At 37.5% G+C, this 15,110-nt stretch overlaps 1 protein-coding gene across 1 annotated transcript in view; it reads right to left on the reverse strand.

The window, feature by feature from the left end:
• Positions 1-15,110, reverse strand: part of LOC127442638 (reticulophagy regulator 1-like) — a 27,315-nt gene continuing 12,205 nt past the window's right edge. Inside the window, exons 4-9 of the mRNA XM_051700814.1 lie at positions 9,921-10,047; positions 8,097-8,181; positions 7,346-7,468; positions 6,827-6,897; positions 6,565-6,688; positions 1-5,449 (exon numbers count right to left, since the gene is read on the reverse strand). Of these exons, the coding sequence (XP_051556774.1) occupies positions 5,001-5,449; positions 6,565-6,688; positions 6,827-6,897; positions 7,346-7,468; positions 8,097-8,181; positions 9,921-10,047 (979 nt within the window). The 3' untranslated portion in view covers positions 1-5,000. The remainder of the gene's footprint in view (positions 5,450-6,564; positions 6,689-6,826; positions 6,898-7,345; positions 7,469-8,096; positions 8,182-9,920; positions 10,048-15,110) is intronic.

A 15,110-nucleotide genomic window follows, 5' to 3' on the forward strand; every position in this document is an offset into this window, starting at 1 on the left:
TTGAATCATACAGTTTTAATCACATTCTTGAGATTATCTTTTAACTATATTTTGCTTATTCACTTCTGCTCTGACAGACAACTTGCACAGGCATATAAGGCAATCATATGTGTGTGGCAGCAATGAAATGGGAGAGATATATTTTGAATAAATAATATTTTTAAATAAAAAAATTCAAACTGACACTGATTAAAATACTTTTTGGATATTTTCATTATTATGAGTGGCAAAAAAAAAAAAAAAAAAAAAAAAAAAACATTTCTGATTCCAGAAATCCACATTCAGCCACTGTTATACACATCTCAAAACAAAATTCATAATGTTCAGTGTTACAAATATAAGTTTGCTAGAAATACTAAATTTAGATACACACCAAGTACCCTTACTGTGAACAGAAACCGTCTTGTTTATATTGTTTGCACCTAATTCCATTGTTAAAAGAGGCAATATGAATAATGGGTTAATTGATAAGAGTCTTGTCTCTTTCTCAGATGTAGCAAACAAAGTGTCTCAAAGAGATTTTGATTTATATTACTGACTAAAATAATAACAGTTGTACTCCCTCTACATTGTTCTTAGGGATTAAATATGTTTTCTGTATTACATTAAACGTTCTTTAAAAAAATAAAAATAATAATAATCATCTTAAAGGGTAAGTACACCTAAAAATGAAAATTCTGTCATCATTTACTGTGCCTTAATGTCATTCCAAACATATACAGTTCATATCAGATGTTTACATACACTTAGGTTGAAGTCATTAACACTCATTTTTTAACCACTCCACAGATTTCATATTAGCAAACTATAGTTTTGGCAAGTCACTTAGGACATCTACTTTGTGCATGACACAAGTAATTTTTCCAACAATTGTTTACAGCCAGATTGTTTCACTTTTAATTGACAATATCACAATTCCAGTGGGTCATAAGTTTACATACATTAAGTTAAATGTGCCTTTAAGCAGCTTGGAAAATTCCAGAAAATGATGTCAAGCCTTTAGGAAATTAGCCAATTAGCTTCTGATAGGAGGTGTACTGAATTGGAGGTGTACCTGTGGATGTATTTTAAGGCCTACCTTCAAACTCAGTGCCTCTTTGCTTGACATCACGGAAAATCAAAAGAAATCAGCCAAGACCTCAGAAACAAAAATTGTGGACCTCCACAAGTCTGGTTCATCCTTAGAAGCAATTTCCAAATACATGAAGGTACCACATTCATCTGTACAAACAATAGTACGGAAGTATAAACACCATGGGACCACGCAGCCATCATACCGCTCAGGAAGGAGACGCATTCTGTCTCCAAGAGATGAACATAGTTTGGTACGAAAAGTGCAAATCAATCCCAGAACAACAGCAAAGGACCTTGAGAAGATGCTGGAGGAAACAGGTAGACAAATATCTATATCCACAGTAAAACAAGTCCTATATCGACATAACCTGAAAATCTGCTCAGCTAGGAAGAAACCACTGCTCCAAAACCACCATAAAAAAGCCAGACTAAAGTTTGCAAGTGCACATGGTGAAAAAGATCTTACTTTTTGGAGAAATGTCCTCTGGTCTTTGAAACAAAAATTGAACTTTTTGGCCATAATGACCATTGTTATGTTTGGAGGAAAAAGGGTGACACTTGCAAGCCAAAGAACACCATCCCAACCATGAAGCATGGGGATGGCAGCATCATGATGTGGGGGTGCTTTGCTGCAGGAGGGACTGGTGCAATTCACAAAATAGATGGCATCATGAGGAAGGAAAATTATGTGGATATATTGAAGCAACATCTCAAGACACCAGCCAGGAAGTTAAAGCTCAGTCGCAAATGGTTCTGCCAAATGGACAGTGACCACAAACATAACTCCAAAGTTGTGGCAAAATGGCTTAAGGACAACAAAGTTAAGGTATTGGAGTGGCCCTGACCTCAATCTGATAAAATTTGTGGGCAGAACTGAAAAAGTGTGTGCGAGCAAGGAGGCCAACCAACCTGACTCAGTTACACCAGTTCTGTCTGGAGGAATGGGCCAAAATTCCAGCAACTTATTGTGAGACGTTTGTGGAAGGCTACCCAAAACATTTAACCCAAGTTAAACAATTTAAAGGCAATGCTACCAAATACTAACAAAGTGTATGCAAACTTCTGACCCACTGGGAATGTGATGAAAGTAATAAAAGCTGAAATAATTCTCTCTACTATTATTCTGAAATTTCACATTCTTAAAATAAAGTAGTGATCCTAACTGACCTAAGACAGGGAATGTTTTCTACGATTAAATGTCAGGACTTGTGAAAAACAGAATTTAAATGTATTTGGCTAAGGTGTATGTAAACTTCTGACTTCAACTGTATTTTCTTCTTAGGAACACAAGAGGATACATTTTGAGGAAAGTTGACGCTGCTCTTTCCCATAAAATGAAAGAGAATGGTGACTGAGTTTGTCAGTCGCTAACATTCTGTGTAACATCTTGTGTTTCACGAAAGAAAGAAAGTCATTCTGGTTTGGAACAAATATTGGCAGAATTTTTAATTTTGGGGTGAAGTTTCCTTTTAAGGTCAGCTGTGTACAATAAGCACTATCTGATTAATGTCAATATGAAATACAATCTGTTTGGTGCCTATGTGCTCCAGTGCCTAGCTGTATCACTCTAAAAGAAGGTGCAATTAGTATCAAAACAGTCTAAAACATGACTACTCATGCAAAGGATTACACTAAGACCACCAGCTTTGCAAAATGAAGGATTACAAAAAAACAAAAACGAAACTTAGAACACAAAATATTTAAAATAAAAAATATTATTCTCCACATAATAATTAAATATGGTGTTTCTGTTTGCTAAATAAGTGCTAGCAATGTAAAAGTCCTGCTGATTGTCAATTAGTGGGAGGCCCTGTGTCTTTGGCCATTAAGCTTTTTAAAGGAGAGATGAAGAAGTTGAATAGAGAAAATTATTTGGCAGCAAGATATCCTGCATCTACCAGCCCTTTAACGGCTAAACTAATGTCATAACTCTGGTCCATAACCCTCTGGTGATTGGCAGGTTGGTGTCCTATATAAAGATGAGGGGAAACATTGTGAAAATCATTTCTTCCAACAGGGTTGTGCGCCTGAATTAGAATAGAATTTGAATTGAGGTAGCAAACAGGATGCAGAATTGTAATTTTAATTCAGATTCAAGGAAGTAGAATTAAAATGGAATGAAATTCAAAGATAATGTGGTTTTTAATATACTCTACATTTCCTTTTACAGTATTAGATACCCATTAACATGTTATCATACACAATATATGGGATATTTCCATTATTTAAACACGCATCAAAGTCAGCACACTGCTGTTCCCAAATCAATTTAATAAGCTCAACAAGAGACAAATGGATGTGATATTTCTAACTAAATGTCACATTAATTTGTCTCTTTGTGAGCTTATTAAATTGATTTGGAGCAACAGGGTGCCGACTTCAGTGCGTGTTTTTATAGATTCCTATTTGTTGGTCGTACACCTGGATTTAAACAATATTTGGAGGTCCGTGTTTTTACGATTTTTATATTTCCATTATTTCACATTAGCTGATATTCATGTTTTACATGCCACCAAAATAAATAGTTTATTTACCATTTATATATATACAGTATATATACTGTATATATACACTCACTGAGCACTTTATTAGAAACACCTGTACACCTACTTATGCATGCGATCATCAATTTGTCAATCATGTGGCAGCAGAGCAATGCATAAAATCATGCAGATACGGGTCAGCAGCTTCAGTTAATGTTCACATCAACCATCAGAATGTGGAAAAAATGGGATCTCAGTGATTTCAGCCATGGAATGATTGTTGGTGCCAGACGGACTGGTTTGAGTATTTCTGTAACTGCTGATCTCCTGGGATTTTCACGCACAACAGTCTCTGGAATTTACTCCGAATGGTGCCAAAAACAAAAAACATCCAGTGAGCGGCAGTTCTGTGGATGGAAATGCCTTATTGATGAGAGAGGTCAACAGAGAATGGCCAGACTGGTTCAAGCTGACAGAAAGACTTCAGTAAGTCAGATAACCACTCTGTACAATTGTAGTGAGCAGAATAGCATCTCAGAATGCACAAAACATCGAATCTTGAGGCGAATGGGCTACAACAGCAGAAGACCACATCGGGATAGTGTTCCTAATAAAGTGCTCAGTGAGTGTATGTGTGTGTATGTGTGTGTGTGTGTACTGTGTATATATACACATGTATGCATAGTATATATGATTATTCTCATTATTTACTCACCCTCAAACTCACATCACTTTCTTCAGCAGTCTACCTGGCGCATTCATGAGAGAAGCTCGATTACCTGTCCTTGCACTTGACGCACGTGCAGAGAGCTGTACACGTATTGTATGGATTTACACACACATGTACATCTATGAAAATATCTTTGTTTATGTTCCACAGAAAAAAATAAGTTATATGAGTTTGGGACAGCATAAGGGTGAGTAAAATTATGAGAGAATTATAATAATAATTAAATGTCATTTTATGGACCATGGTGGAAGAACATTTAACAAGATCCTTATCAAGATCAAGGCTTTTTTGTCACAAAACTTGTGTTCGTGTGACTGTCTAGAATTTCTTTGAAATTCAGTAAATTCTTTTTCCTGTCATTCCAAATAAATTCCAAATCAACTTCCTGTTGAATGTGACTAATTCAATGCAAATTCCAATTCATTAACTGAATTAATTCATTCTTACATTCAAAATTTTGCTCGGCCCTGTCTTCCAATGACCCACTCAGATGGAGTTTATGCCAATACCAGCCACTATTCCACCCTCCCCCTGTAATACACAATTATCCTCCCTCCGCAGGTGACTTCAGTTTTATAGCAAAATGACTGAATCACAACAGCAAAGTAATACAATGGAATATCTTCATACTCTGGACTTTTCCCTGTAAACCCGACATTTATCCTCCCACCCACATCCCATCACAGAGGGAAGCAGAAGCCCTCTGAGCAAGACTAGCGGTGCCCCAATATTTTGGAGAGGAAGCCTGAAGGTTTGCTGGGTTTTGACGGATCTGCACGGCTCGCCCTGTCCAGCCCCAGCTCCCCCTCTAGCTCTTCTAGCTCGGACTGGTCCAACAGCTCAAAGTCCTCTGCTTCACTGTCCTCAGTCAGTGCCTGGACCAGCGCCGGTGCTACTGTGGCCTCCAGGCGTTCCTGCATGGCTGCTGTGACTGCTGCCGTGATCATGTCTCCAGCCAGCCTCTGCACAACCTCCAGGGCCTGGACTATAGGTTCCTCTTCTGACTGTGTGGACCCGACCCTGCTGGGATGGGCTGGAGGGGTAGGCATTCCGATACTTAGATCCTCATCGTCCTCACCATTTGTCCCCAAGCCATTGTCCAGGGAGGGAAACTCTGGTAATCCACACGTGAAGACTTCCTCATCACTTCGCCGGTCTGAGTCTGCATGGAAAAATAAATAAAATAAAATTATTTAATACACGTCTCTCTGGAACACTTTATTCTGATTGGTTAATTATCAAATATTTTTCTACAATGACCGCTAACCTGTATATTTGACCATTTTCCATAACAATATACTGGTGCTACCTTAATGTCTCTCATACCATTCTGCAACCACTCTCTTTCATACCACAGGAAGTTAAAATAGCTAATTGGTACCATATTGCGACAAGGCCTTGAGGGACTTCAGTATTAGTTTTAATAAATATGGTGAGCATAAAACCTTTCATAGATGGTTAGAACCTCAGGAGTACTCAGTTAAAGGAATAGTTTACCCAAAAATGAAAATTCTCTCATCATTTACTCACCCACATGCCATCCCAGATGTGTATGACTTTCTTTCTTCTGTTGAACACAAACAAGGATTTTTAGAAGAATCTCTCAGCTCTGTAGGTCTTTTCAATGCAAGTGAATGGTGACCAGACCTTTGAAGATCCAAAAATCACATAAAGGCTACATATTACTAATCCATAAGACTCCAGTGGTTTAATCCATATCTTCAGAAGCGATATGATAGGTGTGGGTAAGAAACAGATCAATATTTAATTCATTTTTACTAAACATCTCCACTTTCACTTTCACATTCTTTCACATTTTAAAAATGAAATTGAAAGTGGATATTTATAGTAAAAAATGGCTTAAATATTTATCTGTTTCTTACCCACACCTATCATATCACTTCTGAAGATATAGATTAAACCACTGGAGTCTTATGGATTACTTTTATGCTGTCTTTATGTGATTTTTTAAGCTTTAAATGTCTGGTCACCATTCACTTGCATTGTTTGGACCTACAGAGCTGAAATATTCTTCTAAAATTCTTCATTAATGTTCAGCAGAAAAAAGAAAGTCATACACATTTGGGATGGTATGATGGTCAATAAATGATGAGAAAATTTTCATTTTGGGGTGAACTAGTCCTTTAAAGCAAGACAAAACAAAAACAAGAACCGTAAGGATTATCCCTTATATAATATGCAAAACATTCATGTTCTAAAACAATAATGAGTGGTTACTCCTAGGGGATGTCATTTCGAAACGATAAGGGAGCTTACCTTCAGAGGTCTCCGTCTGAGGTGTGTGTCCCTCTGAAAGGTTAAAGGTGCCATTGTCTGTCCATGTCACTTCCGAGACCTCTGTGTCTGATACAGACAGCTCCTTGCACAATGTGGAGTCCAGCTGTAATAGATCATTCAATATCAGTTCACCCTCACATGGACAAGAAATTGACATACGTACTATGTAGCCCATGCAGTCTTCAATGGCAAATGATAAGCATGTGAGTAACAGTGGCTGGCCAGTTGTGTTTTGACTGACCTTGGGAAAAAGAGCAGACAGGTCTGCTTCAATGCTCTCTCTGTCGGCTTGTGATTGGAGTATCCTCTTCTCTGTAGCAGGGATGGAATATGGAGAATGCAATATACACATTGCAAGTCCGTAGCAAAGCTTAATTGTCATAGCAACCCTACTGAAAAGGCCAACTTAGGCAAACATGAATTTCTACACAAAAAACAATTGTAAGGTGCAGTGCAAGAATGTTTTACAGTGTATGCTGGTAGATGTTGGTTTATGCAGATTAGTGCTGGTTTCACTTGTGGACCAGTATAGTAACCTAACTGGTGAAGCTGGTTGATCATCTTAGTCTTTCAAGTAAAGCTGTTGTTGACCAAGGATTTGACACCAGCACAACCCATGCAAGGGGCCAGCTTCCAAAACACAACATGTGCTATTAAACAGCCATGCTGGTCTTATCAACAGAGATATAATCAAAAATTCTAATTTGTAAAGACTTCACAAAAGCACAACTTTTTCATTTTGTGTGTATTTCAGACATACCATGATTCTCCTTTATCTTCTGAAGAAACTCGCCCACACCAAAGTCCAGTTTCTGCAGAACTGGCTCCAACCACATCCCAAACTCATGTGACAACACCAAAGGCCAAAGAAAAATGCCCAGCACTGGAGTACACAGATGTAAAAACTATTAATGCACAAGTCAGGCTTGCCAGTGTGTTTATGAACCTGCTGATTGCTAGGAACCAGAGAAACCAGAGACTGAGTGTGAATTTTGTCATGGTTACATTACTAGGAATCGACTATCACATGCCAATGGTACTGTTTGGTATTCTTAGGTGTTCTGGAGGTAAATCCAAGAAAGGGTACTCTCTTAGCCAATAGTAGCATGGATGCAATACTTCAAACATAAACTTAAAGGGACAGTTCACCCATAAATTAAAAGTTCTGTCATCATTTACTCACTCCCATTTGTTCCTGTATGACTTTCTTTCTGCTAAGGAACACATAAGGAGACATTTGGCAGAATGATAGCCTCAGTCACCATTTGCTTTCAGTGCATCTTTTTTTTCTGCCTAACATCTAGTGTTCCACTGAAGATAGAAAGTCGTATGAGTTTGGAATGACATGAGGGTGAGTAAATGATAATGGAACTCTCATTTTTGAGTGAACTATCATAAAATGAAGAGATAAAGAGTGTAAATAGTATTTGTACATGTGGCAGTAAATTATTGAGACGGACTACATATAAAACAAAAATTACTGATCATCATCTTTTTGTGTACCTACTTACCTAAGATGTATGAAATAACAACCCCTGGAATGTAGCGTCCAAGTATTGCCAAAAAGGAACACATACTGCATACCAGCAGACAGAACTGCAATAAGAGACAGATGGAGGATTTAAAATTCCACCCCTGCCAGTAGCGGTTTTAACCGTGGGGCCCCGGACTTTGCTCTGCAAAAAACTCTTGAGGGGTAACATGTTGTTCTGTGTACATGCGGGAATACGCTGTTGTCAGCACTCTCAGAGTGGTTCACGTTAGATGTCCCCCAGGTTGGGTCAGTTTTTCAAGTAGGACTTTTAGTTCGGGTTTGTAATTTATGAAAAATATACAGGCCTTGCAAACTAGTTTTGCCCACGCGCTCTCACTCACATATACACGTTAACGGATGAGTTAAGGGCCGTTCGTACAGAACGTATTTTTTGCCCGCGTCTGCTCTGTTTTTCCATTGTTTTCCTATGTAAACACACGCTGGACGAACATCCATACCTGCTGCAACGCGTCTCACTGTTTCTTCAGTGTCTCACAGGACCGGCACATTTTTAGAGACAGCTTCAATTTAAAAAGAACTTTAGGGTAGGGTTGCACCAACTGTGCGTAAGGTAAAGTTGGGACGTAAAGTTCACACTAAGGGCTTAGTAACTACTAGTTAGTTTGTAACTAGTAAGTCAGTGCTTAATTTGGTTGCACCACCTGTTCTTAATGCAAGACTAGGGTTAGGTGTATGTGGTAAGCTCTCCGTATAAAGTAATGCGTAGTGTAAATGAGTGAAAATGTCAACATCATACAGTATGTCGAAAGTATTGAAGCCTGTCAAGCAAAACATGAGCTCATTGATTTCATAAAATATCAGTCTGCTTTTTTATACCAACCATTGCTCCTGGTTGTCTTCCATAAATATTTAGTTTATACGTAGGGTTACGTCCTACCTAATTTAATGGTGCAACGCCTAAATATTTAGTAGAGCGGAAATTGTAACTTAGTGCTCATTTACACCACAACTAGGCTAAGTTGTAACACATATAGCTGGTGCAACCGGCCCCTCAAAAACGCAAAAACGTGTCACAAAGATTTAACGTTCTGAACAAGTTCAGGTTGCAAAGAGGCGACTGTTACAATGTTTAACATTATTCCAGATTGTTCTGCACCAAGCAAAGTTTCAGCACTTGATAAATGGCAATGTTTTTTCCCTTCTGCTCTAGTGTGCTGAGGGGCCACCGTGCCTTGTATGTTTATTGTTACAATAATGTAAAAACTTTTGCCTATGATGCGAACATAAAATACATCCTTTTGCAACATGGTGAACAATACACTGCAGCATCAGAATATAAGCTCCAGGTGAAAGTAAATTAAATAAGACAGGAATATATTACTATTGCATACAACAAATCCTCAAAGTAATAATAATAATAGTGTATCAAATTATAAAGACAAACTGGACAACAATAAATAATTGTTGGGTTACAATAATAATAAAAAAAATAAAAATTTAATTCCAAAATGTTAGCGAGTGTAGTAGGTTTTGCACACCCTGTTTATTAAAAAAAAAGTGTTTTGTAAAAATATATGTAAATAAAATACGATTTTATCACTGTATTGTGGAAAACTGGAAAACATGCATTAATTATATTTAACTAGATTTATATGTTTCAGTAAACATTTTGAATGTACTTGGCTACAACGGCTGATAGGATGAATTTATAATTATGATTTAAAATCACTTTTATTTTTTAAACAAAACATTTTGAAATGGAGCCCCGGGTTGACCCTGACCCCTGCCTCTCTAACATATGTTGCACAAAGAGCACAGTCAACTGCAAATACATTCATACCTTGCCTGGATTCTGCTGCTTAAAAGAGGAAGCCTCTTCAATGAACAGCCTGAAGCTTGTCCAAAAGTCTGTGAATGGAGATACTGATCCAGACTTGCCCTCCTGGACCGAGTCAATGACCTCCCAACTACAATAAAAAAAATAAAATAAAACATCAAAGATCATTAAAGTTCAACCAACCTACAGCATTTTTGACTTAATGTTAATTTACCACAAAAATAATTTCAACTCCTCTTTCCTTTTTTTAAAAAAAAGCAAAAATCGAGTTAACAGTGAGGCACTTACAATGGAAGTGATAATTGTATACTTTTTTTAAAAGCAATTAAATTCTGTTAAAACTCATGTGTTATTTGAGCTTGTTGTTTAAAACCTTGTTAACCTGTTCCCCTTTGTTTTGACCACAAGCCAAAAATTCCAACTCAAAATTCAGGGGCTGTAGTTCATCACTCCTTTGTATTACATAACTGTGGTCTTTTTTGAAAGAAGACACATGAAAGACATTGTCTTCAAGTCAAAGTTCTGGAAAGTCATTCAAACGTAATAGTGGATTTTTTCTTCTGCTCTTGGAGCAAATGGGTAAGTGAAAATAATATTTGCTGTGGTCTCCCATTCACTCCCATTCACTGCTGTCAAAGTTTACCCTACAATCGTTTACTTCCGCGTTCCAAAACCCAGAGTATGAAAAAGATCTATAGGTACGTGAATCTTACCCCGCGTTCCAAACGGGATAAATCTGCCTCCGAATGGTACTTCGAAGGGGGAGTGATTGTGGCCGCCATGTTGAAGGGCCATTCCAAACCAAAGGGCTCATAAATAGCTGCTTCGAAGGGCCCTTCGAATCGGGCGTTTCTGCACAAAGGTGCCCCTTTCATTCGCAAATCTAAAGGTGCCCTTCACACATCTATAGGTGCCATTTTAACTGGAGGTGCCTTTAAGAGCATGGAAATTTAAGCAGAGGTGTCTTTACTACAACACACTACAGAACTTTTTAATGATATATAGTTTGTCAAGATAAATTATGTTCTTTAAATTAAAACTATAGAGTAACTTTGAACAAATTTAAACAAAGAACGCATCAGGGTGTGGGCACACTGAAAAACATTAACAGGTTTTAAATCACGGTTAAAATTAAAGTTGTTTAAATAACCATTTTTACAGTCGTTTTAGGGTTTACGACATCATGGCAATGGTTATATCATGGATATAACTTTGCACAGAAAAGGTTAGAAAGCAATTTTATCACTAAATCACTAAAATCATGCTAACACGCATATTTTTTACGTCTTGTGCTATGCTTTTGAAACAGTGTGTATTTTAACGTTTACAGATTTGCCCCATTATCTTCAATAGTAAGTGCCTCACTTAACCCAGAGTCAAAATACTTTTTTGTGGTAATCAACATTATGCCACAAATACAGTCAATCAAGCTTAACTTGTATTGAACCCAGAATATTCCTTTAAAGACGCCATTAAATCAAAATTGGAGTTGTGTGGCTTTTAGTCCATTTCTATTTTCTTTGAAGACATCTGTGCATTAGTGTACTCCAAAAAGTTGACAAAACAGACTTTTAGACCTCAGACACTTGGGGCTCTATTTTCGTAAGCGAAGCACCCTACGTGCTATGACTGTGCACTACATCTTATCCAATTTTCGTGAGAGCGCTAATTCTAAGTGCAATTTTTGTGCCAGCACAAAGTGCAAGTGGGAGTGGGTGGGAGTGTTTGCACTATCTGTGGGAGTATGCGTGCAAATTGTATGTAAATTAAGTAGTGCAAAGTGCAATTTGCTATTTTCCTGAGAAATAGGTCATTGTGCTAAGACATTTCAAAAGTATGTCTGTTTGCAGCGCAAAGTCTAATCTCAGTTCCTGCATTTGCAGTTTGGAGATTCCAGAAGCAGGTGTTAATAAAGTTCATGTCTAAACTCCGAAAATATGGTGGAACATCAAATTATGTCCCTGACAATCACTGTTGTTTGTTTTATGAAACAGAAATGTAATGGTTTATTTTTCAATTATTATTACTATTATGTTTATATTTAAAATGTTATTTATGATCTAATTTGTATTGGTATTTTTCCATCTGTTGTCATAGAGTGATTTTTAAGTCACTGCAAAAGGGGCCGGTGGAAGAAGTTGGACAGAGTCTGATTTTTTTATACCACTGTGTTATTTTCATTATATTTTTGTAATGTTTAAAGTCTAATTTGAATTCATGTTTCAATAAATTAATTAAAAAATGTAAATCAAAATCAACCGGTAGAACTGAAGTGCATTCTGATACAATCACTTTTAACGCTAACCATGAGTTGTGTGTCAGTACTTGCATTCCCTATAATTTAACGGAGCCTATATCCATATGCTGAACCACATTTTCCATGTGTATAAAAGTAGCATGTCCCATTTAACAAGGATGCAGTTAATGCACAAAAGAATGTAAGTCTAGTGCTGGTGACCCCCAGGGATGTGTGTGCTCCCCACTACTCTTCTCCCTGTACACAAATGACTGCACTACCAAGGACCCCTCTGTCAAGCTCCTGAAGTTTGCAGACGACACTACTGTCATCAGCCCCATCGGATGAGGATGAGTCTGCATACAGAAGGGAGGTTGAACAGCTGTCTGGTTTAGTTCAGCTACGAAATGGGACATCAGAAGACTATAAAGGACATTTCGGACTGCTGAGAGGATTATTGGTTGCCCCTGCCCTCCCTTCAAGAACTGTACACTTCCAGAGTGAGGTAAAGGGCTGGAAAAATCACTCTGGACCCCACTCTCCATGCCCACTATCTTTTTGAACTGTTGCCTTCTGGCCGATGCTTCAGAGCTCTGAGCACCAGAACCGTCAGGCACAAGAACAGTTTTTTTCTCTTATGCTATCCATCTCATGAACAGTTAAAACTGCTCCATTGAGCAATAGTTATGTGCAATACACAGCTTAGTCTATTTATATTCATCCAACATAACCTACCTCTTCTGCCATTACATTCCTTTAAACTATCTGTATATAACAGAGTTGTATTTGAATGGTTCTCGGTTCCCAACCTAACAACAAGACAAAAAAAAAAAAAAAAATAATAATAATAATAATAATATATATATAATTTTTTTATTATTATTATTTATTTATTTATTTATTTATTTATTTTTTGGTCTTATTGTTAGGGTTGGGAACAGAGAACCATTCTTTGAAAAAATACCGCAACCGTATGATCTTCGTGACTTTCAGTTCCGTTAACGGTTCTCCAGCGTGCAATTTTCCGCCGATGTAGCTGAAACACCGTCATCAAATACGGTGACAGTGTTTCCAGCAGCGCATCTCTGCAGCAGCGCTGCCCTCTACTGACTCTACAGCGTAAAAACACACAGTCCTACCAGCGTATTTAACTCCCAATCGAACGAGTCTCGAGCCGGCTCTTTTTACAGCGCAAAACATATGCGCTTCCGGTACAGTTCGATTCCAGAAATAATTATTCAAAGGAGCCGGTTCTTTTGAATCAACAGCGCAAAACATTTGGTGCTTCCGGTATAGTCCCATCCCGAAAGAACTATTCTAATGAGCCGGTTCTTTTGAATCTACAGCACGAAACGTACAGCGCTTCTAGTATACAAGTAATCTTATACTGATGTGCAAGTTATGAATGTCCAACTCGAAATTAAATAAGAACTTTTGAAGTCTCACAAGCCTGAATTACAACATTAGGTTACAAAACACAGTCTAATCTGTCTCTGGAACTGTTACTGTTTTGACCTGTGAGACTTAAATCAAGCAGTGCAGTTACTGACAGATTTGCTCTTATGACTTAAAGCAATATAGGGCCCTTTTTAGTCCATTTCTAGATTTCACATAACCAGGCTTTATAGATATCAGTGTTTACACTGTAAAAGTGGTAACCTGCAATTGTTAGTTTAAAGGATCTATTTCTAATTGATCTAACCCTTAAAAATAACTTTTGTTTTAATTTACTAATTTAGTAAATCAGCCTAAGTTTAACAATGGTTAAACAATTTATAAGCATTTGAAGGCTTATTCTAGCACTGCCAGAGTGGACACTGCATGTGTGAAATAGTTTACAATCTCAGTGGTGATCTAGTTACAGAAATGTACCAGATAATTCTTTTTACTTAGCACTACAATGGGTTCATGTGATATGGGTTCAGTTGGAGTCAACATTGGCATACCTGATTTATAAATGGGGAAATCATATTCAGTATATTGAAATACTTAGCTTCTTTGTGAGCTCACGTTCCTTCATTTCTTAGAAGACATTCTGATATTTTAAAAAAATGCAGATGAATAGAATTTATATTTGTTTGTAACACCCCATGTGTAAGGCCCTTTACTGACAGTTGAGCTTAACAAACATATCTTTATTTTCACTAAACACAAATCAGAGTTTGTCGACATCAAAGTTAGACTCTTTAATGAGTTGACATTAAAATTCATATCTATGAATTTGGCAGATGCTTTATTCCAAAGCGACTTTGCTTTCAAGTTAGATATTTTATCAGTATGTTTTCCTGGGAATCAAACTACTGACCTTGGTGTTGCTAGTGCCATCCTCTACCAGTTGAGCAACAGGTTTGTAACATGGAAATTTCAAAGGTATGTATTTTGTTTTAGTAAGAAACTATATACAAATGCTTTTAAAAAGGAAATCAGAGATGGTCAGCTTATACTAACATGTAAAAAGTAGAGTAAATATTTCTTTGGTCAAATCTCGATCTTCTTGATGTCATTGAATTAGCACGACATTTAGAATGGCATCTTAAAATTCCTTGGCACAAAATAAGTGTCTATTAACAGGCAGCCTGTTAATGCCCTTTATCTCGTTATGCACCTCTACCCTTACCACTTCACAGCTGTTGCCCTATATTTCCCCTAGACAAAATGCACCAAACAACACCACCTAGAGTAGCTACATGTTTCAACACTTTTAAAATACGGAGCCCAATGTACAAACAGATCAACCCCAAATTTAAACAAAAAACATGCTACACATAAGCCAAGCAATTAGGCCCTCTCCCGCAGATCAGATTGAGCTGTGTTTTCTCCAATGGGTCATAACTCCCCACCGGAGGTTTCCTTTTAAACAGAGCACATGGGCCGAATGTGACTATGAGGCAACAGAGCTCACATTAGCATTTCACCACTGAGCATGTGACTGGTACAATTCTAGACTAGTGAAAGTG

This window comes from Myxocyprinus asiaticus, chromosome 6, assembly GCF_019703515.2.
Source record: "Myxocyprinus asiaticus isolate MX2 ecotype Aquarium Trade chromosome 6, UBuf_Myxa_2, whole genome shotgun sequence".
Lineage (NCBI taxonomy): Eukaryota > Metazoa > Chordata > Actinopteri > Cypriniformes > Catostomidae > Myxocyprinus > Myxocyprinus asiaticus.